The 26,051-nt window shown below is 47.8% G+C and overlaps 1 protein-coding gene across 1 annotated transcript in view; it reads left to right on the forward strand.

Moving 5' to 3' along the window:
- The window catches only part of LOC135552141 (FH1/FH2 domain-containing protein 1-like), a 186,217-nt gene that overhangs the window by 22,027 nt on the left and 138,139 nt on the right, over nt 1-26,051 (forward strand). The window contains 1 exon segment of the mRNA XM_064983581.1: nt 4,309-4,373. Coding sequence (XP_064839653.1) covers nt 4,309-4,373 — 65 coding nt within the window.

Consider the following 26,051-nt stretch of genomic DNA (forward strand, 5'->3'; position numbering starts at 1 on the left):
GGCACCGTTCCCCTGGCAGTAGGCCTGGCAGTAGCCGACTGAGCCACGTCCTCTGGGCTCCGTTCCCCTGGCAGTAGGCCGTACTGAGCCACGTCCTAGAAGCAGCTCCGTTCCCCTGGCAGTAGGCCGTATTGAGCCACGTCCTCTGGGCTCCGTTCCTGGCAGTAGGCCGTATTGAGCCACGTCCTCTGGGCTCCGTTCCCCTGGCAGTAGGCCGTACTGAGCCACGTCCTCTGGGCTCCGTTCCCCTGGCAGTAGGCCGTACTGAGCCACGTCCTCTGGGCACCGTTCCCCTGGCAGTAGGCCTGGCAGTAGGCCGTACTGAGCCACGTCCTCTGGGCTCCGTTTCCCCCTATGGCAGTAGGCCGTAGGCAGCAGCAGGCTGACAACTGAGCCACGTCCCTGGGCTCCGTTCCCTGGCAGTAGGCCGTACTGAGCCACGTCCTCTGGGCTCCGTTCTCCTGGCAGTAGGCCGGAGGGGAGCCACGTCCTCTGGGCTCCGTTCCCTGGCAGTAGGCCGTACTGAGCCACGTCCTCTGGGCTCCGTGCCAGCCCTCTCTCTCTCCTCTTCACTAAAGTATTCTCTCTCTCTCTCCTCTATTAATTAAAGTATTCTCTCTCTCCCCTCTCTCTCCTCTATTAATTAAAGTATTCTCTCTCTCCTCTCTCTCTCCTCCTCTCTCTCCTCTATTAATTAAATTATTCTCTCTCCTCTCTCTCTCTCTCTCCTCTATGAATTAAAGTATTCTCTCTCTCTATGAATTAAAGTATTCTCTCTCTCTCTCCTCTATTAATTAAAGTATTCCCTCTCTCTCCTCTATTAATTAAAGTATTCTCTCCTCTATTAATTAAAGTATTCTCTCTCTCCTCTATGAATTAAAGTATTCTCTCTCTCCTCTATTAAAGTATTCCCTCTCTCCTCTATTAATTAAAGTATTCTCTCTCTCCTCTATGAATTAAAGTATTCCCTCTCTCCTCTATGAATTAAAGTATTCCCTCTCTCCTCTATGAATTAAAGTATTCCCTCTCTCCTCTATTAATTAAAGTATTCTCTCTCTCCCCTCTCTCTCCTCTATTAATTAAAGTATTCTCTCTCTCTTCTCTCTCTCCTCCTCTCTCTCCTCTATTAATTAAATTATTCTCTCTCTCTCCTCTATTAATTAAAGTATTCTCTCCTCTATTAATTAAAGTATTCTCTCTCTATCCTCTATTAATTAAAGTATTCTCTCTCTCTCTCCTCTATTAATTAAAGTATTCCCTCTCTCCTCTATTAATTAAAGTATTCCCTCTATCCTCTATTAACTAAAGTATTCCTCTCTCCTCTATTAATTAAAGTATTCTCTCTCTCCTCTGGGCACCGTATTCTCTCCTCTCCTCCGTTAATTAAAGTATTCTCTCTCTCCCTCTATTAATTAAAGTATTCTCTCTCTCTATTAATTAAAGTATTCTCCTCTCCTATTAATTAAAGTATTCTCTCTCTCTCTCTATTAATTAAAGTATTCTCTCTCTCTCTCCTCTATTAATTAAAGTATTCTCTCTCTCTCTATTAATTAAAGTATTCCCTCTCTCCTCTATTAATTAAAGTATTCTCTCCTTCCCCTGGCTATTAATTAAAGTATTCCCTCTCTCTCTCTATTAATTAAAGTATTCCTCTCTCTCTCCTCTATTAATTAAAGTATTCCTCTCTCTCCCTCTATTAATTAAAGTATTCCTCTCTCTGGGAATTAAAGTATTCTCCCTATGAATTAAAGTATTCCCCTCTCCTCTATGAATTAAAGTATTCCCTCTCTCCCTCTATGAATTAAAGTATTCTCTCTCTCTCTCTCTCTATGAATTAAAGTATTCCCTCTCTCCTCTATTAATTAAAGTATTCCTCTCTCTCCTCTATTAATTAAAGTATTCCCTCTCTCCTCTATGAATTATTAATTAAATTATTCTCTCTCTCTCCTCTATTAATTAAAGTTCTCTCTCCTCTATTCTTAAAGTCTCTCCTCTCTATTAATTAAAGTATTCCCTCTCTCCTCTATTAATTAAAGTATTCTCTCTCTCCTCTATTAATTAAAGTATTCTCCTCCTCTCTCTCCTCTATTAATTAAAGTATTCTCTCTCTCCTCTATCTCCTCTAAAGTATTCTCTCTCTCCTCTATTAATTAAAGTATTCTCTCTCTCCTCTATGAATTAAAGTATTCCCTCTCTCCTCTATGAATTAAAGTATTCCCTCTCTCCTCTATGAATTAAAGTATTCCCTCTCTCCTCTATTAATTAAAGTATTCTCTCTCTCCTCTCCTCTATTAATTAAAGTATTCTCTCTCTCTTCTCTCTCTCCTCCTCTCTCTCCTCTATTAATTAAATTATTCTCTCTCTCTCCTCTATTAATTAAAGTATTCTCTCCTCTATTAATTAAAGTATTCTCTCTCTATCCTCTATTAATTAAAGTATTCTCTCTCTCTCTCCTCTATTAATTAAAGTATTCCCTCTCTCCTCTATTAATTAAAGTATTCCCTCTCTCCTCTATTAATTAAAGTATTCTCTCTCTCCTCTATTAATTAAAGTATTCTCTCTCCTCTATTAATTAAAGTATTCTCTCTCTCCTCTATTAATTAAAGTATTCTCTCTCTCCTCTATTAATTAAAGTATTCCCTCTCTATTAATTAAAGTATTCCTCTCTCTATTAATTAAAGTATTCCCTCCCTCTCCTCTATGAATTAAAGTATTCCCTCTCTCCTCTATTAATTAAAGTATTCTCTCTCTTAAAGTATTCTCTCTCTCCTCTATTAATTAAAGTATTCTCTCTCTCCTCTATTAATTAAAGTATTCTCTCTCTCTCCTCTATTAATTAAAGTATTCTCTCTCTCTCTACTCTATTAATTAAAGTATTCCCTCTCTCTCTCCTCTATTAATTAAAGTATTCTCTCTCTCCTCTATGAATTAAAGTATTCTCTCTCTCCTCTATTAAAGTATTCCCTCTCTCTCCTCTATTAATTAAAGTATTCCCTCTCTCCTCTATGAATTAAAGTATTCTCTCTCCTCTATGAATTAAAGTATTCCCTCTCTCCTCTATGAATTAAAGTATTCCCTCTCTCTCCTCTATGAATTAAAGTATTCCCTCTCTCCTCTATGAATTAAAGTATTCCCTCTCTCCTCTATGAATTAAAGTATTCCCTCTCTCCTCTATTAATTAAAGTATTCTCTCTCTCCCCTCTCTCTCCTCTATTAATTAAAGTATTCTCTCTCTCCTCTCTCTCTCCTCCTCTCTCTCCTCTATTAATTAAATTATTCTCTCTCTCTCCTCTATTAATTAAAGTATTCTCTCTCTCTCCTCTATTAATTAAAGTATTCTCTCTCTCTCTCCTCTATTAATTAAAGTATTCCCTCTCTCCTCTATTAATTAAAGTATTCCCTCTCTCCTCTATTAATTAAAGTATTCTCTCTCTCCTCTATTAATTAAAGTATTCTCTCTCTCCTCTATTAATTAAAGTATTCTCTCTCTCCTCTATTAATTAAAGTATTCCCTCTCTCTATTAATTAAAGTATTCCCTCTCTCTATGAATTAAAGTATTCTCTCTCTCCTCTATTAATTAAAGTATTCTCTCTCTCCTCTATTAAAGTATTCCCTCTCTCCTCTATTAATTAAAGTATTCTCTCTCTCCTCTATTAATTAAAGTATTCTCTCTCTCCTCTATTAATTAAAGTATTCTCTCTCTCCTCTATTAATTAAAGTATTCTCTCTCTCTCTCCTCTATTAAAGTATTCCCTCTCTCCTCTATTAATTAAAGTATTCCCTCTCTCTCTCCTCTATTAATTAAAGTATTCCCTCTCTCTCTCCTCTATTAATTAAAGTATTCCCTCTCTCTCTCCTCTATTAATTAAAGTATTCCCTCTCTCCTCTATGAATTAAAGTATTCCCTCTCTCTCCTCTATGAATTAAAGTATTCCCTCTCTCCTCTATGAATTAAAGTATTCCCTCTCTCCTCTATGAATTAAAGTATTCCCTCTCTCTCCTCTATGAATTAAAGTATTCCCTCTCTCTCCTCTATTAATTAAAGTATTCCCTCTCTCTCCTCTATTAATTAAAGTATTCCCTCTCTCTCCTCTATGAATTAAAGTATTCCCTCTCTCTCCTCTATGAATTAAAGTATTCCCTCTCTCCTCTATGAATTAAAGTATTCCCTCTCTCTCCTCTATTAATTAAAGTGTTCCCTCTCTCTCTCCTCTATTAATTAAAGTGTTCCCTCTCTCTCTCCTCTATGAATTAAAGTATTCCCTCTCTCCTCTATGAATTAAAGTATTCCCTCTCTCTCTCCACAGTAGAGGGAAGAAGCCCATCTTGATCCTGAGAACTCAGCTGTCTGTCAGAGTCCACTCCATTCTAGGTAAGATCCTGCTCCTCCTTTTCCATCCCTCCGTCCCACTTGAAACGAAGTCCATATCATGAAGGCTTTATAGAACGTTCATGAAGCCTTCCTCAATGCTTCAAAAGCACTTCATAGATGCTTAACAGCAAGGTGTTTGCTTATGAGTGATTTCTGAACCGTCTATACACACCTTATAAAGGGTTTATGAAGTCTTCAATAAGTCTTTAGTTAGGATTCCTTTTCTATCCGTCTGTAGCAGGGTGTATTTGACTCGGGGTGGGGGGGGTAGCAGGGTGTATTTCACTCGGGGTGGGGGGAGTAGCAGGGTGTATTTGACTCGGGGTGGGGGGGAGTAGCAGGGTGTATTTGACTCGGGGGTGGGGGGGGGAGTAGCAGGGGTGTCTATTTGACTCGGGGTGGGGGGGGGATCCTTCCAGTAGCTTCCAGGTCTCTATGAGATGTATTTGATCCTTCCAGTAGGGGTGGGGATCCTTCCAGGGGTCTCTATGGATGTAACATTTGAGTGTATTTGACCCTCCATTTGGGATTCTTCCAGTAGCTTCTATTGGTTTCTATGAGATGTAACCCTCCATTTGGGATCCTTCCAGTAGCTTCCATTGGTCTCTATGTGATGGAACCCTCCATTTGGGATCCTTCCAGTAGCTTCCATTGGTCTCTATGTGATGGAACCCTCCATTTGGGATCCTTCCAGTAGCTTCCATTGGTCTCTATGTGATGGAACCCTCCATTTGGGATCCTTCCAGTAGCTTCCATTGGTCTCTATGTGATGTAACTCTCCATTTGTCACCGCGGCGCTGACATCATCATCATCACACTCCTCTTAACTCCTCTTTTCCACTCCAGGCGTAAAACGGTTTTATTTTCCAAGTGCATTGTGGGTAAGGGGAGGGAAAATGCCCCCGCCCGTCCAAGGCAGTAGTGTTTAACTGGCTCCGATGATTCTTCTGGGGTTTTCTGGCCTTCTAAACCCCCGACTCAGACCCTCTTTATTAATCCACCAGGGTTTCCAACCGCTAATGTTCTGCCGACTGCTGCAGTTTATTGTAATAGGTGCAGCTGATGGCCGTATAATTACATAGTCCTTTTAAAAATAAAAAATAAATGTCCATTTTTAAATGTTCTACCTCCGTACGAACTGTGATGCTGAAGTTGAGCTAGACTATATTTCCTGTGGTACAGGGGGGAAAAAAAACATGAGATGAGAAACCTTGCCTGAGACCTAAAGACCGAGGCTTCAGCTCAGCAGGCCTTGTGTCAGCTCAGCAGGCCTTGTGTCAGCTCAGCAGGCCTTGTGTCAGCTCAGCAGGCCTTGTGTCAGCTCAGCAGGCCTTGTGTCAGCTCAGCAGGCCTTGTGTCAGCTCAGCAGGCCTTGTGTCAGCTCAGCAGGCCTTGTGTCAGCTCAGCAGGCCTTGTGTCAGCTCAGCAGGCCTTGTGTCAGCTCAGCAGGCCTTGTGTCAGCTCTCTGAGAGAATGTCGAGGCTTCAGCTCAGCAGGCCGACACAGTCTTCAAACACGTATACCAGTGGTTCTGGACCGGTCTGGAACACGTGTATTTACCAGGGGTTCTGGACTGGTCTGGAACAAGTGTGTGTGTGTGTGTGTGTGTGTGTGTGTGTGTGTGTGTGTGTGTGTATATATACCAGCGGAACACGTGAGCACACTACTGAGACCTGACTCGGACCACCCATAGAGGGAGAGACAGAGATAGGTAGTGCCAAGTGTAAACAAACAAGAGGCCACGTCATTATACCTTGGAGCTGTGACAGAGTGGGCGAGATGCTGACATGTAATTATTCATTTCCTACTTCTTAAAGTGGCTTTGTGTGTACTGTAGTTTAGTATAACTCCTCCTGACTTGTCCAGGCCTGTAGCTCCTGACAGTCTGTTTCCTACTGTTCCACAGGGTTATAGTATGGAGCTGGCCCCCTGTTCCACAGGGTTATAGTATGGAGCTGGCCCCTGTTCCACAGGGTTATAGTATGGAGCTGGCCCCTGTTCCACAGGGTGTTCCACAGGGTTATAGTATGGAGCTGGTCCCAGGGTTATAGTATGGAGCTGTTCCACAGGGTTATAGTATGGAGCTGGTCCCCTGTTCCACAGGGTTATAGTATGGAGCTGGTCCCTGTTCCACAGGGTTATAGTATGGAGCTGGTCCCCTGTTCCCTACTGTTCCACAGGGTTATAGTATGGAGCTGGTCCCCCTGTTCCACAGGGTTATAGTATGGAGCTGGCCCCTGTTCCACAGGGTTATAGTATGGAGCTGGCCCCCTGTTCCACAGGGTTATAGTATGGAGCTGGCCCCCTGTTCCACAGGGTTATAGTATGGAGCTGGCCCCTGTTCCACAGGGTTATAGTATGGAGCTGGCCCCTGTTCCACAGGGTTATAGTATGGAGCTGGCCCCTGTTCCACAGGGTTATAGTATGGAGCTGGTCCCCTGTTCCACAGGGTTATAGTATGGAGCTGGCCCCTGTTCCACAGGGTTATAGTATGGAGCTGGCCCCCTGTTCCACAGGGGTATAGTATGGAGCTGGCCCCCTTTCCACAGGGTTATAGTATGGAGCTGGTCCCCTGTTCCACAGGGTTATAGTATGGAGCTGGCCCCCTGTTCCACAGGGTTATAGTATGGAGCTGGCTCCCTGTTCCCTACTGTTCCACAGGGTTATAGTATGGAGCTGGTCCCCTGTTCCACAGGGTTATAGTGTGGAGCTGGCCCCCTGTTCCACAGGGTTATAGTATGGAGCTGGCCCCCTGTTCCACAGGGTTATAGTATGGAGCTGGCCCCCTGTTCCACAGGGTTATAGTATGGAGCTGGTCCCTGTTCCACAGGGTTATAGTGTGGAGCTGGCCCCTGTTCCACAGGGTTATAGTATGGAGCTGGTCCCCTGTTCCACAGGGTTATAGTATGGAGCTGGTCCCCCTGTTCCACAGGGTTATAGTATGGAGCTGGTCCCCCTGTTCCACAGGGTTATAGTATGGAGCTGGTCCCCTGTTCCCTACTGTTCCACAGGGTTATAGTATGGAGCTGGTCCCCCTGTTCCACAGGGTTATAGTATGGAGCTGGTCCCCTGTTCCACAGGGTTATAGTATGGAGCTGTTCCACAGGGTTATAGTATGGAGCTGGCCCCCTGTTCCCTACTGTTCCACAGGGTTATAGTATGGAGCTGGCCCCCTGTTCCACAGGGTTATAGTATGGAGCTGGTCCCCTGTTCCACAGGGTTATAGTATGGAGCTGGCCCCTGTTCCACAGGGTTATAGTATGGAGCTGGTCCCCTGTTCCACAGGGTTATAGTATGGAGCTGGTCCCCTGTTCCACAGGGTTATAGTATGGAGCTGGCCCCTGTTCCACAGGGTTATAGTATGGAGCTGGCCCCTGTTCCCTACTGTTCCACAGGGTTATAGTATGGAGCTGGCCCCTGTTCCACAGGGTTATAGTATGGAGCTGGTCCCCTGTTCCCTTATAGTATGGAGCTGTTCCACAGGGTTATAGTATGGAGCTGGCCCCCTGTTCCACAGGGTTATAGTATGGAGCTGGCCCCTGTTCCACAGGGTTATAGTATGGAGCTGGTCCCCTGTTCCACAGGGTTATAGTATGGAGCTGGCCCCTGTTCCACAGGGTTATAGTATGGAGCTGGCCCCTGTTCCACAGGGTTATAGTATGGAGCTGGTCCCCTGTTCCACAGGGTTATAGTATGGAGCTGGCCCCTGTTCCACAGGGTTATAGTATGGAGCTGGTCCCCTGTTCCACAGGGTTATAGTATGGAGCTGGTCCCCTGTTCCACAGGGTTATAGTATGGAGCTGGCCCCCTGTTCCACAGGGTTATAGTATGGAGCTGGCCCCCTGTTCCACAGGGTTATAGTATGGAGCTGGCCCCTGTTCCACAGGGTTATAGTATGGAGCTGGCCCCTGTTCCACAGGGTTATAGTATGGAGCTGGCCCCTGTTCCACAGGGTTATAGTATGGAGCTGGCCCCTGTTCCACAGGGTTATAGTATGGAGCTGGTCCCCTGTTCCACAGGGTTATAGTATGGAGCTGGCCCCCTGTTCCACAGGGTTATAGTATGGAGCTGGCCCCTGTTCCACAGGGTTATAGTATGGAGCTGGCCCCCTGTTCCACAGGGTTATAGTATGGAGCTGGTCCCCTGTTCCACAGGGTTATAGTATGGAGCTGGCCCCCTGTTCCCTACTGTTCCACAGGGTTATAGTATGGAGCTGGCCCCCTGTTCCACAGGGTTATAGTATGGAGCTGGTCCCCCTGTTCCACAGGGTTATAGTATGGAGCTGGCCCCCTGTTCCACAGGGTTATAGTATGGAGCTGGTCCCCTGTTCCACAGGGTTATAGTATGGAGCTGGTCCCCTGTTCCACAGGGTTATAGTATGGAGCTGGCCCCCTGTTCCACAGGGTTATAGTATGGAGCTGGCCCCCTGTTCCCTACTGTTCCACAGGGTTATAGTATGGAGCTGGCCCTGTTCCACAGGGTTATAGTATGGAGCTGGTCCCCTGTTCCTACTGTTCCACAGGGTTATAGTATGGAGCTGGCCCCTGTTCCACAGGGTTATAGTATGGAGCTGGCCCCTGTTCCACAGGGTTATAGTATGGAGCTGGTCCCCCTGTTCCACAGGGTTATAGTATGGAGCTGGGTCCCTGTTCCACAGGGTTATAGTATGGAGCTGGCCCCTGTTCCACAGGGTTATAGTATGGAGCCCCTGTTCCACAGGGTTATAGTATGGAGCTGGCCCCTGTTCCACAGGGTTATAGTATGGAGCTGGCCCCTGTTCCCTACTGTTCCACAGGGTTATAGTATGGAGCTGGCAATCCCTGTTCCACAGGGTTATAGTATGGAGCTGGTCCCTGTTCCACAGGGTTCTAGTATGGAGCTGGTCCCCTGTTCCCTGTTCCACAGGGTATAGTATGGAGCTGGTCCCTGTTCCACAGGGTTATAGTATGGAGCTGGCCCCTGTTCCCTACTGTTCCACAGGGTTATAGTATGGAGCTGGCCCCTGTTCCACAGGGTTATAGTATGGAGCTGGTCCCCTGTTCCACAGGGTTATAGTATGGAGCTGGTCCCCTGTTCCACAGGGTTATAGTATGGAGCTGGTCCCTGTTCCACAGGGTTATAGTATGGAGCTGGTCCCTGTTCCACAGGGTTATAGTATGGAGCTGGCCCCTGTTCCTACTGTTCCACAGGGTTATAGTATGGAGCTGGCCCCTGTTCCCTACTGTTCCACAGGGTTATAGTATAGCTGGCCCCTGTTCCACAGGGTTATAGTATGGAGCTGGCCCCTGTTCCACAGGGTTATAGTATGGAGCTGGCCCCTGTTCCCTACTGTTCCACAGGGTTATAGTATGGAGCTGGCCCCCTGTTCCACAGGGTTATAGTATGGAGCTGGCCCCTGTTCCCAGGGTTATAGTATGGAGCTGTTCCACAGGGTTATAGTATGGAGCTGGCCCCTGTTCCCTACTGTTCCACAGGGTTATAGTATGGAGCTGGTCCCTGTTCCACAGGGTTATAGTATGGAGCTGGTCCCCTGTTCCCTACTGTTCCACAGGGTTATAGTATGGAGCTGGCCCCCTGTTCCACAGGGTTATAGTATGGAGCTGGCCCCTGTTCCACAGGGTTATAGTATGGAGCTGGCCCCTGTTCCACAGGGTTATAGTATGGAGCTGGCCCTACTGTTCCACAGGGTTATAGTATGGAGCTGGCCCTGTTCCACAGGGTTATAGTATGGAGCTGGTCCCCTGTTCCACAGGGTTATAGTATGGAGCTGGCCCTGTTCCACAGGGTTATAGTATGGAGCTGGCCCCTGTTCCACAGGGTTATAGTATGGAGCTGGTCCCTGTTCCACAGGGTTATAGTATGGAGCTGGTCCCCCTGTTCCACTGTTCCACAGGGTTATAGTATGGAGCTGGTCCCCTGTTCCACAGGGTTATAGTATGGAGCTGGTCCCCTGTTCCACAGGGTTATAGTATGGAGCTGGCCCCTGTTCCACAGGGTTATAGTATGGAGCTGGCCCCCTGTTCCCTACTGTTCCACAGGGTTATAGTATGGAGCTGGTCCCCTGTTCCACAGGGTTATAGTATGGAGCTGGTCCCTGTTCCACAGGGTTATAGTATGGAGCTGGTCCTCTGTTCCACAGGGTTATAGTATGGAGCTGGGTCCTGTTCCTACTGTTCCACAGGGTTATAGTATGGAGCTGGTCCCCTGTTCCACAGGGTTATAGTATGGAGCTGGTCCCCTGTTCCACAGGGTTATAGTATGGAGCTGGGTCCCTGTTCCCTACTGTTCCACAGGGTTATAGTATGGAGCTGGGTCCCTGTTCCCTACTGTTCCACAGGGTTATAGTATGGAGCTGGCCCCCTGTTCCACAGGGTTATAGTATGGAGCTGGTCCCCTGTTCCACAGGGTTATAGTATGGAGCTGGTCCCCTGTTCCCTACTGTTCCAGGGTTATAGTATGGAGCTGGCCCCCTGTTCCACAGGGGCCATAGTATGGAGCTGGCCCTGTTCCACAGGGTTATAGTATGGAGCTGGTCCCCTGTTCCCTACTGTTCCACAGGGTTATAGTATGGAGCTGGTCCCTGTTCCACAGGGTTATAGTATGGAGCTGGTCCCCTGTTCCACAGGGTTATAGTATGGAGCTGGTCCCCTGTTCCACAGGGTTATAGTATGGAGCTGGTCCCCTGTTCCACAGGGTTATAGTATGGAGCTGGCCCCTACTGTTCCACAGGGTTATAGTATGGAGCTGGTCCCCTGTTCCCTACTGTTCCACAGGGTTATAGTATGGAGCTGGAGTTCCACAGGGTTATAGTATGGAGCTGGCCCCTCTTCCCTACTGTTCCACAGGGTTATAGTATGGAGCTGGCCCCTGTTCCACTGTTCCACAGGGTTATAGTATGGAGCTGGTCCCCTGTTCCACAGGGTTATAGTATGGAGCTGGCCCCCTGTTCCACAGGGTTATAGTATGGAGCTGGCCCCTGTTCCACGGGGTTATAGTATGGAGCTGGCCCCCTGTTCCACAGGGTTATAGTATGGAGCTGGCCCCTGTTCCACAGGGTTATAGTATGGAGCTGGCCCCCTGTTCCCTACTGTTCCACAGGGTTATAGTATGGAGCTGGTCCCCTGTTCCACAGGGTTATAGTATGGAGCTGGCCCCTGTTCCCTACTGTTCCACAGGGTTATAGTATGGAGCTGGCCCCTGTTCCCTACTGTTCCACAGGGTTATAGTATGGAGCTGGTCCCCTGTTCCCTACTGTTCCACAGGGTTATAGTATGGAGCTGGTCCCCTGTTCCCTACTGTTCCACAGGGTTATAGTATGGAGCTGGTCCCTGTTCCACAGGGTTATAGTATGGAGCTGGCCCCTGTTCCCTACTGTTCCACAGGGTTATAGTATGGAGCTGGCACCTGTTCCACTGTTCCACAGGGTTATAGTATGGAGCTGGCCCCCTGTTCCCTACTGTTCCACAGGGTTATAGGATGGAGCTGGTCCCCTGTTCCCTACTGTTCCACAGGGTTATAGTATGGAGCTGGTCCCCTGTTCCACAGGGTTATAGTATGGAGCTGGCCCCTGTTACTGTTCCACAGGGTTATAGTATGGAGCTGGCACCCTGTTCCCTACTGTTCCACAGGGTTATAGTATGGAGCTGGCCCCTGTTCCCTACTGTTCCACAGGGTTATAGTATGGAGCTGGCCCTGTTCCACAGGGTTATAGTATGGAGCTGGTCCCTGTTCCACAGGGTTATAGTATGGAGCTGGTCCCCTGTTCCACAGGGTTATAGTATGGAGCTGGGTCCCTGGGGTTATAGTGTGGAGCTGGCCCCTGTTCCACAGGGTTATAGTATGGAGCTGGTCCCTCCCCACAGGGTTATAGTATGGAGCTGGCCCTCCACAGGGTTATAGTATGGAGCTGGCCCTGTTCCCTGTTCCACAGGGTTATAGTATGGAGCTGGCCCCTGTTCCCTACTGTTCCACAGGGTTATAGTATGGAGCTGGCCCCTGTTCCACAGGGTTATAGTATGGAGCTGGCCCCCTGTTCCACAGGGTTATAGTATGGAGCTGGTCCCCTGTTCCACAGGGTTATAGTATGGAGCTGGCCCCTGTTCCACAGGGTTATAGTATGGAGCTGGTCCCTGTTCCACAGGGTTATAGTATGGAGCTGGCCCCTGTTCCACAGGGTTATAGTATGGAGCTGGTCCCTGTTCCACAGGGTTATAGTATGGAGCTGGCCCCTGTTCCACAGGGTTATAGTATGGAGCTGGTCCCTGTTCCACAGGGTTATAGTATGGAGCTGGCCCCTGTTCCACAGGGTTATAGTATGGAGCTGGTCCCCTGTTCCACAGGGTTATAGTATGGAGCTGGCCCCCTGTTCCACAGGGTTATAGTGTGGAGCTGGTCCCCTGTTCCACAGGGTTATAGTATGGAGCTGGCACAGGGTTATAGTATGGAGCTGGTCCCCTGTTCCACAGGGCTATAGTATGGGGTTAGTATGAGCTGGTCCCTGTTCCACAGGGTTATAGTATGGAGCTGGCCCCCTGTTCCACAGGGTTATAGTATGGAGCTGGTCCCCCTGTTCCCTACTGTTCCACAGGGTTATATTATGGAGCTGGCCCCCTGTTCCACAGGGTTATAGTATGGAGCTGGCCCCTGTTCCACAGGGTTATAGTATGGAGCTGGCCCCTGTTCCACAGGGTTATAGTATGGAGCTGGCCCACTGTTCCACAGGGTTATAGTATGGAGCTGGTCCCCTGTTCCACAGGGTTATAGTATGGAGCTGGTCCCTGTTCCCTACTGTTCCATAGGGTTATATTATGGAGCTGGTCCCCTGTTCCACAGGGTTATAGTATGGAGCTGGCCCCTGTTCCACAGGGCTATAGTATGGAGCTGGCCCCTGTTCCACAGGGTTATAGTATGGAGCTGGCCTGTTCCACAGGGTTATAGTATGGAGCTGGTCCCCCTGTTCCACAGGGTTATAGTATGGAGCTGGTCCCTGTTCCACAGGGTTATAGTATGGAGCTGGTCCCCTGTTCCCTACTGTTCCACAGGGTTATAGTATGGAGCTGGTCCCCCTGTTCCACAGGGTTATAGTATGGAGCTGGTCCCCTGTTCCACAGGGGTTATAGTATGGAGCTGGCCCCTGTTCCCAGGGTACTGTTCCACAGGAGTTATAGTATGAGCTGGTCCCCTGTTCCACAGGGTTATAGTATGGAGCTGGCCCCTGTTCCCTACTGTTCCACAGGGTTATAGTATGGAGCTGGTCCCCTGTTCCACAGGGTTATAGTATGGAGCTGGCCCCTGTTCCACAGGGTTATAGTATGGAGCTGGCCCCTGTTCCACAGGGTTATAGTATGGAGCTGGTCCCCTGTTTCCCTACTGTTCCACAGGGTTATAGTATGGAGCTGGTCCCTGTTCCACAGGGTTATAGTATGGAGCTGGTCCCCTGTTCCACAGGGTTATAGTATGGAGCTGGCCCCTGTTCCACAGGGTTATAGTATGGAGCTGGCCCCTGTTCCACAGGGTTATAGTATGGGCTGGTCCCTGTTCCCTACTGTTCCACAGGGTTATAGTATGGAGCTGGTCCTCTGTTCCCTACTGTTCCACAGGGTTATAGTATGGAGCTGGTCCTCTGTTCCCTACTGTCTTGCCAGGGTTATAGTATGGAGCTGGTCCCTGTTCCCTACTGTTTCCACAGGGTTATAGTATGGAGCTGGCCCCCTGTTCCACAGGGTTATAGCATGGAGCTGGTCCCTGTTCCACAGGGTTATAGTATGGAGCTGGTCCACTGTTCCACAGGGTTATAGTATGGAGCTGGCCCCTGTTCCACAGGGTTATAGTATGGAGCTGGTCCCTGTTCCCTACTGTTCCACAGGGTTATAGTATGGAGCTGGTCCCCTGTTCCACAGGGTTATAGTATGGAGCTGGTCCCCTGTTCCCTACTGTTCCACAGGGTTATAGTATGGAGCTGGCCCCTGTTCCACAGGGTTATAGTATGGAGCTGGCCCCTGTTCAACAGGGTTATAGTATGGAGCTGGTCCCTGTTCCACAGGGTTATAGTATGGAGCTGGTCCCCTGTTCCACAGGGTTATAGTATGGAGCTGGTCCCCTGTTCCACAGGGTTATAGTATGGAGCTGGCCCCTGTTCCACAGGGTTATAGTATGGAGCTGGTCCCCTGTTCCACAGGGTTATAGTATGGAGCTGGCCCCCTGTTCCACAGGGTTATAGTATGGAGCTGGCCCCTGTTCCACAGGGTTATAGTATGGAGCTGGTCCCTGTTCCACAGGGTTATAGTATGGAGCTGGCCCTGTTCCTACTGTTCCACAGGGTTATAGTATGGAGCTGGCCCCCTGTTCCACAGGGTTATAGTATGGAGCTGGCCCCCTGTTCCACAGGGTTATAGTATGGAGCTGGCCCCCTGTTCAACAGGGTTATAGTATGGAGCTGGCCCCCCTGTTCCACAGGGTTATAGTATGGAGCTGGCCCCCTGTTCCCTACTGTTCCACAGGGTTATAGTATGGAGCTGGCCCCCCTGTTCCACAGGGTTATAGTGTGGAGCTGGCCCCCTGTTCCACAGGGTTATAGTATGGAGCTGGCCCCTGTTCCACAGGGTTATAGTATGGAGCTGGCCCCTGTTCCACAGGGTTATAGTATGGAGCTGGCCCCTGTTCCACAGGGTTATAGTATGGAGCTGGCCCCCTGTTCCACAGGGTTATAGTGTGGAGCTGGCCCCCCTGTTCCACAGGGTTATAGTATGGAGCTGGTCCCCTGTTCCCTACAGGGTTATAGTATGGAGCTGGCCCCCTGTTCCACAGGGTTATAGTATGGAGCTGGTCCCCTGTTCCACAGGGTTATAGTATGGAGCTGGGTCCCTGTTCCACTGTTCCACAGGGTTATAGTATGGAGCTGGCCCCTGTTCCACAGGGTTATAGTATGGAGCTGGCCCCCACAGGGTGTTCCCTACTGTTCCACAGGGTTATAGTATGGAGCTGGTCCCTGTTCCACAGGGTTATAGTATGGAGCTGGCCCCCTGTTCCCTTGTTCCACAGGGTTATAGTATGGAGCTGGCCCCCTGTTCCACAGGGTTATAGTATGGAGCTGGCCCCTGTTCCCTACTGTTCCACAGGGTTATAGTATGGAGCTGGTCCCCTGTTCCACAGGGTTATAGTATGGAGCTGGCCCCCTGTTCCACAGGGTACTGTTTCCACAGGGTTATAGTATGGAGCTGGCCCCTGTTCCACAGGGTTATAGTATGGAGCTGGCCCCCTGTTCCTACCCTGTTCCACAGGGTTATAGTATGGAGCTGGCCCCTGTTCCACAGGGGTTATAGTATGGAGCTGGTCCCCTGTTCCACAGGGTTATAGTATGGAGCTGGCCCCCTGTTCCACAGGGTTATAGTATGGAGCTGGTCCCCTGTTCCACAGGGTTATAGTATGGAGCTGGCCCCTGTTCCACAGGGTTATAGTATGGAGCTGGTCCCCTGTTCCCTACTGTTCCACAGGGTTATAGTATGGAGCTGGTCCCCTGTTCCACAGGGTTATAGTATGGAGCTGGTCCCCTGTTCCACAGGGTTATAGTATGGAGCTGGCCCCTGTTCCACAGGGTTATAGTATGGAGCTGGCCCCCTGTTCCACAGGGTTATAGTATGGAGCTGGCCCCTGTTCCACAGGGTTATAGTATGGAGCTGGTCCCCTGTTCCCTACTGTTCCACAGGGTTATAGTATGGAGCTGGCCCCCTTTACCACAGGGTTATAGTATGGAGCTGGTCCCCTGTTCCACAGGGTTATAGTATGGAGCTGGCCCCTGTTCCACAGGGTTATAGTATGGAGCTGGCCCCTACTGTTCCACAGGGTTATAGTATGGAGCTGGCCCCTGTTCCCACAGGGTTATAGTATGGAGCTGGTCCCCTGTTCCCTACTGTTCCACAGGGTTATAGTATGGAGCTGGTCCCCTGTTCCACAGGGTTATAGTATGGAGCTGGTCCCTGTTCCCTGTTCCACAGGGTTATAGTATGGAGCTGGCCCCTGTTCCACAGGGTTATAGTATGGAGCTGGCCCCCTGTTCCACAGGGTTATAGTATGGAGCTGGCCCCTGTTCCACAGGGTTATAGTATGGAGCTGGTCCCCTGTTCCCTACTGTTCCACAGGGTTATAGTATGGAGCTGGCCCCTGTTCCACTGTTCCACAGGGTTATAGTATGGAGCTGGTCCCCCCCTGTTCCACAGGGTTATAGTATGGAGCTGGCCCCTGTTCCACAGGGTTATAGTGGAGCTGGCCCCTGTTCCACAGGGTTATAGTATGGAGCTGGCCCCCTGTTCCACAGGGTTATAGTATGGAGCTGGTCCCCTGTTCCCACAGGGTTATAGTATGGAGCTGGCCCCCTGTTCCACAGGGTTATAGTATGGAGCTGGCCCCTGTTCCACAGGGTTATAGTATGGAGCTGGCCCCCTGTTCCACAGGGTTATAGTATGGAGCTGGCCCCCTGTTCCACAGGGTTATAGTATGGAGCTGGTCCCTCCCTACTGTTCCACAGGGTTATAGTATGGAGCTGGTCCCTGTTCCACAGGGTTATAGTATGGAGCTGGCCCCCTGTTCCACAGGGTTATAGTATGGAGCTGGTCCCCTGTTCCACAGGGTTATAGTATGGAGCTGGCCCCTGTTCCACTGTTTCCAGGGTTATAGTATGGAGCTGGTCCCTGTTCCCTACTGTTCCACAGGGTTATAGTATGGAGCTGGCCCCCTGTTCCCAGGGTATAGTATGGAGCTGTTCCACAGGGTTATAGTATGGAGCCTGGCCCCTGTTCCACAGGGTTATAGTATGGAGCTGGCCCCCTGTTCCCTACTGTTCCACAGGGTTATAGTATGGAGCTGGCCCCCTGTTCCACAGGGTTATAGTATGGAGCTGGCCCCCTGTTCCACAGGGTTATAGTATGGAGCTGGTCCCCCTGTTCCACAGGGTTATAGTATGGAGCTGGCCCCCTGTTCCACAGGGTTATAGTATGGAGCTGGCCCCCTGTTCCACAGGGTTATAGTATGGAGCTGGCCCCTGTTCCACAGGGTTATAGTATGGAGCTGGGCCCCTGTTCCACAGGGTTATAGTATGGAGCTGGCCCCCTGTTCCACAGGGTTATAGTATGGAGCTGGCCCCTGTTCCACAGGGTTATAGTATGGAGCTGGTCCCCTGTTCCACAGGGTTATAGTATGGAGCTGGCCCCCCTACTGTTCCACAGGGTTATAGTATGGAGCTGGCCCCCTGTTCCACAGGGTTATAGTATGGAGCTGGCCCCCTGTTCCACAGGGTTATAGTATGGAGCTGGCCCCTGTTCCACAGGGTTATAGTATGGAGCTGGTCCCTGTTCCACAGGGTTATAGTATGGAGCTGGCCCCCTGTTCCACAGGGTTATAGTATGGAGCTGGCCCCCTGTTTCCTACTGTTCCACAGGGTTATAGTATGGAGCTGGCCCCTGTTCCACAGGGTTATAGTATGGAGCTGGCCCCCTGTTCCACAGGGTTATAGTATGGAGCTGGTCCCCTGTTCCACAGGGTTATAGTATGGAGCTGGCCCCTGTTCCACAGGGTTATAGTATGGAGCTGGCCCCCTGTTCCACAGGGTTATAGTATGGAGCTGGCCCCTGTTCCACAGGGTTATAGTATGGAGCTGGCCCCCTGTTCCCTACTGTTCCACGGGGTTATAGTATGGAGCTGGCCCCTGTTCCACAGGGTTATAGTATGGAGCTGGCCCCCTGTTCCACAGGGTTATAGTATGGAGCTGGTCCCCCTGTTCCACAGGGTTATAGTATGGAGCTGGTGTTCCCTACTGTTCCACAGGGTTATAGTATGGAGCTGGCCCCCTGTTCCACAGGGTTATAGTATGGAGCTGGTCCCTGTTCCACAGGGTTATAGTATGGAGCTGGTCCCCTGTTCCCTACTGTTCCACAGGGTTATAGTATGGAGCTGGCCCCCTGTTCCACAGGGTTATAGTATGGAGCTGGCCCCTGTTCCACAGGGTTATAGTATGGAGCTGGTCCCCTGTTCCACAGGGTTATAGTATGGAGCTGGCCCCCTGTTCCCTACTGTTCCACAGGGTTATAGTATGGAGCTGGCCCCCTGTTCCCTGTTCCACAGGGTTATAGTATGGAGCTGGTCCCCTGTTCCACAGGGTTATAGTATGGAGCTGGCCCCCTGTTCCCTTATAGTATGGAGCTGTTTCCACAGGGTTATAGTATGGAGCTGGCCCCTGTTCCACAGGGTTATAGTATGGAGCTGGTCCCCTGTTCCACAGGGTTATAGTATGGAGCTGGCCCCTGTTCCCTACTGTTCCACAGGGTTATAGTATGGAGCTGGTCCCCTGTTCCACAGGGTTATAGTATGGAGCTGGTCCCCTGTTCCACAGGGTTATAGTATGGAGCTGGCCCCCTGTTCCCTACTGTTCCACAGGGTTATAGTATGGAGCTGGCCCCCTGTTCCACAGGGTTATAGTATGGAGCTGGTCCCCTGTTCCACAGGGTTATAGTATGGAGCTGGCCCCCTGTTCCCTACAGGGTTATAGTATGGAGCTGGTCCCCTGTTCCACAGGGTTATAGTATGGAGCTGGTCCCCTGTTCCACAGGGTTATAGTATGGAGCTGGTCCCTACTGTTCCACAGGGTTATAGTATGGAGCTGGTCCCCTGTTCCACAGGGTTATAGTATGGAGCTGGCCCCCTGTTCCACAGGGTTATAGTATGGAGCTGGTCCCTGTTCCACAGGGTTATCAGTATGGAGCTGGTTGTTCCATGCTTATAGTATGGAGCTGGCCCCTGTTCCACAGGGTTATAGTATGGAGCTGGCCTCCAGGAAGTGACTGTATGGAGTTGTAGTCCAGCTGACTCAGGAAGTGACTGGAGCTGTTGTCCAGCTGACTCAGGAAGTGACTGTACAGTTGTAGTCCAGCTGACTCAGGAAGTGACTGTACAGTTGTAGTCCAGCTGACTCAGGAAGTGACTGTACAGTTGTAGTCCAGATGACTCAGGAAGTGACTTTGCACAGTCCAGCTGACTAGTGACTGTACAGCTGGTCCCCTCAGGAAGTGACCTGCAGTTGTAGTCCAGCTGACTCAGGAAGTGACTGTGCAGTTGTTCCACAGGGTGACTCAGGAAGTGACTGTGCAGTTGTTCCAGCTGACTCAGGAAGCTGACTGTCCACAGGGTTGTAGTCCAGCTGACTCAGGTTCCCTACTGTTCCACAGGGTTATAGTCCAGCTGACTCAGGAAGTGACTTTGCAGTCCAGCTGACTCAGGAAGTGACTGTACAGTTATAGTCCAGCTGGAGCTGGAAGTGACTGTACAGTTGTAGTCCAGCTGACTCAGGAAGTGACTGTGCAGTTGTAGTCCAGCTGACTCAGGAAGTGACTGTAATGTCCGTGAGGTTAAAGTGTGAGGGTCAATCTAACCTCTGCAGTCATCGGTTGACTGAACGGTTGGAGACACATGTTGCATCTGTTTTCACAGGTCATGTGTCTGACGGCTGGCCGTGCGATACAGTATTCTACCCCCTGTTCTATTAAACTCTGTACAGCGTGGGTGATGATTTGGGTCGACATGTCCTTTTTGTTAGAAGACGTTCCTGTGGAGAGTTTGTCCAGGTCGTTGTTGCAGACGGAGTGAACAGGAGAGTATGTTTTTAAGTAAAGAGAGAAATGTGGTTCACCCTGAATGACTGCTTCTTTATCTAGGTCAGCAACACCTGCTCGTACTGGATCAACAATACAATAGTATTCTGTAGCTCTGACAGCTCTGTCTGACTCTATACACTAGAGGGAGGAATGTGGGGAGCTTGACGACGTGTTACTGCTACCCCCTGTATTGATGCCCAGACAATGTTTGCTTCTCATATGGAGCACTTTTCCCTACATAGTGCACTACATTAGACCAGGGCCTATTCCCTATATAGTTTCACTACTATAGACCAGAGCCCTATTCCCTATATAGTGGTACTACTATAGACCAGAGCCCTATTCCCTATATAGTTGTACTACTATAGACCAGAGCCCTATTCCCTATATAGTGGTACTACTATAGACCAGAGCCCTATTCCCTATATAGTGGTACTACTATAGACCAGAGCCCTATTCCCTATATAGTGATACTACTATAGACCAGAGCCCTTTCCCTATATAGTGTACTACTATAGACCAGAGCCCTTTCCCTATATAGTGATACTACTATAGACCAGAGCCCTATTCCCTATATAGTGGTACTACTATAGACCAGAGCCCTATTCCCTATATAGTGGTACTACTATAGACCAGAGCCCTATTCCCTATATAGTGATGCTACTATAGACCAGAGCCCTATTCCCTATATAGTGGTACTACTATAGACCAGAGCCCTATATAGTGGTACTACTATAGTCCAGAGCCCTATTCCCTATATAGTGGTACTACTATAGACCAGAGCCATATTCCCTATATAGTGATACTACTATAGACCAGAGCCCTATTCCCTATATATAGTGGTACTACTATAGACCAGAGCCCTATTAGTGGTACCTATAGACTATTCCCTTTATAGTGGTACTACTATAGACCAGAGACCTATAGACCAGAGCCCTATTCCCTATATAGTGGTACTACTATAGACCAGAGCCCTATTCCCTATATAGTGGTACTACTATAGACCAGAGCCCTATTCCCTATATAGTGGTACTACTATAGACCAGAGCCCTATTCCTATATAGTGGTACTACTATAGACCAGAGCCCTATTCCTATATAGTGGTACTACTATAGACCAGAGCCCTATTCCCTATAGTGGTACTACTATAGACCAGAGCCCTATTCCCTATATAGTGGTACTACTATAGACCAGAGCCCTGTTCCCTATATAGTGGTACTACTATAGACCAGAGCCCTATTCCCTATATAGTGGTACTACTATAGACCAGAGCCCTATTCCCTATATAGTGGTACTACTATAGACCAGAGCCCTATTCCCTATATAGTGGTACTACTATAGACCAGAGCCCTATTCCCTATATAGTGGTACTACTATAGACCAGAGCCCTATTCCCTATATAGTGGTACTACTATAGACCAGAGCCCTATTCCCTATATAGTGGTACTACTATAGACCAGAGCCCTATTCCCTATATAGTGGTACTACTATAGACCAGAGCCCTATTCCCTATATAGTGGTACTACTATAGACCAGAGCCCTATTCCCTATATAGTGGTACTACTATAGACCAGAGCCCTATTCCCTATATAGTGGTACTACTATAGACCAGAGCCCTATTCCCTATATAGTGGTACTACTATAGACCAGAGCCCTATTCCTATATAGTGGTACTACTATAGACCAGAGCTATTCCCTATATAGTGGTACTACTATAGACCAGGGGCCCTATTCCCTATATAGTGGTACTACTATAGACCAGAGCCTATTCCCTATATAGTGGTACTACTATAGACCAGAGCCCTATTCCCTATATAGTGGTACTACTATAGACCAGAGCCCTATTCCCTATATAGTGGTACTACTATAGACCAGAGCCCTATTCCCTATATAGTGGTACTACTATAGACCAGAGCCCTATTCCCTATATAGTGGTACTACTATAGACCAGAGCCTATTCCCTATATAGTGGTACTACTATAGACCAGAACCCTATTCCCTATATAGTGGTACTACTATAGACCAGAGCCCTATTCCTATATAGTGGTACTACTATAGACCAGAGCCCTATTCCCTACATAGTGGTACTGCTATAGACCAGAGCCCTACTCCCTATATAGTGGTACTACTATAGACCAGAGTCCTATTCCCTATATAGTGGTACTACTATAGACCAGAGCCCTATATAGTGGTACTACTATAGACCAGAGTCCTATTCCCTATATAGTGGTACTACTATAGACCAGAGCCCTATTCCCTATATAGTGGTACTACTATAGACCAGAGCCCTATTCCCTATATAGTGGTACTACTATAGACCAGAGCCCTATTCCCTATATAGTGGTACTACTATAGACCAGAGCCCTATTCCCTATATAGTGGTACTACTATAGACAGAGCCCTATTCCCTATATAGTGGTACTACTATAGACCAGAGCCCTATTCCCTATATAGTGGTACTACTATAGACCAGAGCCCTATTCCCTATATAGTGGTACTACTATAGACCAGAGCCCTATTCCCTATATAGTGGTACTACTATAGACCAGAGCCCTATTCCCTATATAGTGGTACTACTATAGACCAGAGCCCTATTCCCTATATAGTGGTACTACTATAGACCAGAGCCCTATTCCCTATATAGTGGTACTACTATAGACCAGAGCCCTATTCCCTATATAGTGGTACTACTATAGACCAGAGCCCTATTCCCTATATAGTGGTACTACTATAGACCAGAGCCCTATTCCCTATATAGTGGTACTACTATAGACCATAGCCCTCACCCTATTCCCTATATAGTGGTACTACTATAGACCAGAGCCCTATTCCCTATATAGTGGTACTACTATAGACCACAGCCCTATTCCCTATATAGTGGTACTACTATAGACCAGAGCCCTATTCCCTATATAGTGGTACTACTATAGACCAGAGCCCTATTCCCTATATAGTGGTACTACTATAGACCAGAGCCCTATTCCCTATATAGTGGTACTACTATAGACCAGAGCCCTATTCCTATATAGTGGTACTACTATAGACCAGAGCCCTATTCCCTATATAGTGGTACTACTATAGACCAGAGCCCTATTCCCTATATAGTGGTACTACTATAGACCAGAGCCCTATTCCCTATATAGTGGTACTACTATAGACCAGAGCCCTATTCCCTATATAGTGGTACTACTATAGACCAGAGCCCTATTCCCTATATAGTGGTACTACTATAGACCAGAGCCCTATTCCCTATATAGTGGTACTACTATAGACCAGAGCCCTATTCCCTATATAGTGGTACTACTATAGACCAGAGCCCTATTCCCTATATAGTGCACTACTATAGACCAGAGCCCTATTCCCTATATAGTGGTACTACTATAGACCAGAGCCCTATTCCCTATATAGTGGTACTACTATAGACCAGAGCCCTATTCCCTATATAGTGGTACTACTATAGACCAGAGCCCTATTCCCTATATAGTGGTACTACTATAGACCAGAGCCCTATTCCCTATATAGTGGTACTACTATAGACCAGAGCCCTATTCCCTATATAGTGGTACTACTATAGACCAGAGCCCTATTCCCTATATAGTGGTACTACTATAGACCAGAGCCCTATTCCCTATATAGTGGTACTACTATAGACCAGAGCCCTATTCCCTATATAGTGGTACTACTATAGACCAGAGCCCTATTCCCTTTATAGTGGTACTACTATAGACCAGAGCCCTATTCCCTATATAGTGGTACTACTATAGACCAGAGCCCTATTCCCTATATAGTGGTACTACTATAGACCAGAGCCCTATTCCCTATATAGTGGTACTACTATAGACCAGAGCCCTATTCCCTATATAGTGGTACTACTATAGACCAGAGCCCTATTCCCTATATAGTGGTACTACTATAGACCAGAGCCCTATTCCCTATATAGTGGTACTACTATAGACCAGAGCCCTATTCCCTATATAGTGGTACTACTATAGACCAGAGCCCTATTCCCTATATAGTGGTACTACTATAGACCAGAGCCCTATTCCCTATATAGTGGTACTACTATAGACCAGAGCCCTATTCCCTATATAGTGGTACTACTATAGACCAGAGCCCTATTCCTATATAGTGGTACTACTATAGACCAGAGCCCTATTCCCTATATAGTGGTACTACTATAGACCAGAGCCCTATTCCCTATATAGTGGTACTACTATAGACCAGAGCCCTATTCCCTATATAGTGGTACTACTATAGACCAGAGCCCTATTCCCTATATAGTGGTACTACTATAGACCAGAGCCCTATTCCCTATATAGTGGTACTACTATAGACCAGAGCCCTATTCCCTATATAGTGGTACTACTATAGACCAGAGCCCTATTCCTATATAGTGGTACTACTATAGACCAGAGCCTATTCCCTATATAGTGGTACTACTATAGACCAGAGCCCTATTCCCTATATAGTGGTACTACTATAGACCAGAGCCCTATTCCCTATATAGTGGTACTACTATAGACCAGAGCCCTATTCCCTATATAGTGGTACTACTATAGACCAGAGCCCTATTCCCTATATAGTGGTACTACTATAGACCAGAGCCCTATTCCCTATATAGTGGTACTACTATAGACCAGAGCCCTATTCCTATATAGTGGTACTACTATAGACCAGAGCCCTATTCCCTATATAGTGGTACTACTATAGACCAGAGCCCTATTCCTATATAGTGGTACTACTATAGACCAGAGCCCTATTCCTATATAGTGGTACTACTATAGACCAGAGTCCTATTCCCTATATAGTGGTACTACTATAGACCAGAGCCCTATTCCCTATATAGTGGTACTACTATAGACCAGAGCCCTATTCCCTATATAGTGGTACTACTATAGACCAGAGCCCTATTCCCTATATAGTGGTACTACTATAGACCAGAGCCCTATTCCCTATATAGTGGTACTACTATAGACCAGAGCCCTATTCCCTATATAGTGGTACTACTATAGACCAGAGCCCTATTCCTATATAGTGGTACTACTATAGACCATAGCCCTATTCCCCTATATAGTGGTACTACTATAGACCAGAGCCCTATTCCCTATATAGTGGTACTACTATAGACCAGAGCCCTATTCCCTATATAGTGGTACTACTATAGACCAGAGCCCTATTCCTATATAGTGGTACTACTATAGACCAGAGCCCTATTCCCTATATAGTGGTACTACTATAGACCAGAGCCCTATTCCCTATATAGTGGTACTACTATAGACCAGAGCCCTATTCCCTATATAGTGGTACTACTATAGACCAGAGCCCTATTCCCTATATAGTGGTACTACTATAGACCAGAGCCCTATTCCCTATATAGTGGTACTACTATAGACCAGAGCCCTATTCCCTATATAGTGGTACTACTATAGACCAGAGCCCTATTCCTATATAGTGGTACTACTATAGACCAGAGCCCCTATTCCTATATAGTGGTACTACTATAGACCAGAGCCCTATTCCCTATATAGTGGTACTACTATAGACCAGAGCCCTATTCCCTATATAGTGGTACTACTATAGACCAGAGCCCTATTCCCTATATAGTGGTACTACTATAGACCAGAGCCCTATTCCCTATATAGTGGTACTACTATAGACCAGAGCCCTATTCCCTATATAGTGGTACTACTATAGACCAGAGCCCTATTCCCTATATAGTGGTACTACTATAGACCAGAGCCCTATTCCCTATATAGTGGTACTACTATAGACCAGAGCCTATTCCCTATATAGTGGTACTACTATAGACCAGAGCCCTATTCCCTATATAGTGGTACTACTATAGACCAGAGCCCTATTCCCTATATAGTGGTACTACTATAGACCAGAGCCCTATTCCCTATATAGTGGTACTACTATAGATGAGCCCTATTCCCTATATAGTGGTACTACTATAGACCAGAGCCCTATTCCTATATAGTGGTACTACTATAGACCAGAGCCCTATTCCCTATATAGTGGTACTACTATAGACCAG

Source organism: Oncorhynchus masou, chromosome 2 (genome assembly GCF_036934945.1).
Source record: "Oncorhynchus masou masou isolate Uvic2021 chromosome 2, UVic_Omas_1.1, whole genome shotgun sequence".
NCBI classification, from domain to species: Eukaryota; Metazoa; Chordata; class Actinopteri; order Salmoniformes; family Salmonidae; genus Oncorhynchus; species Oncorhynchus masou.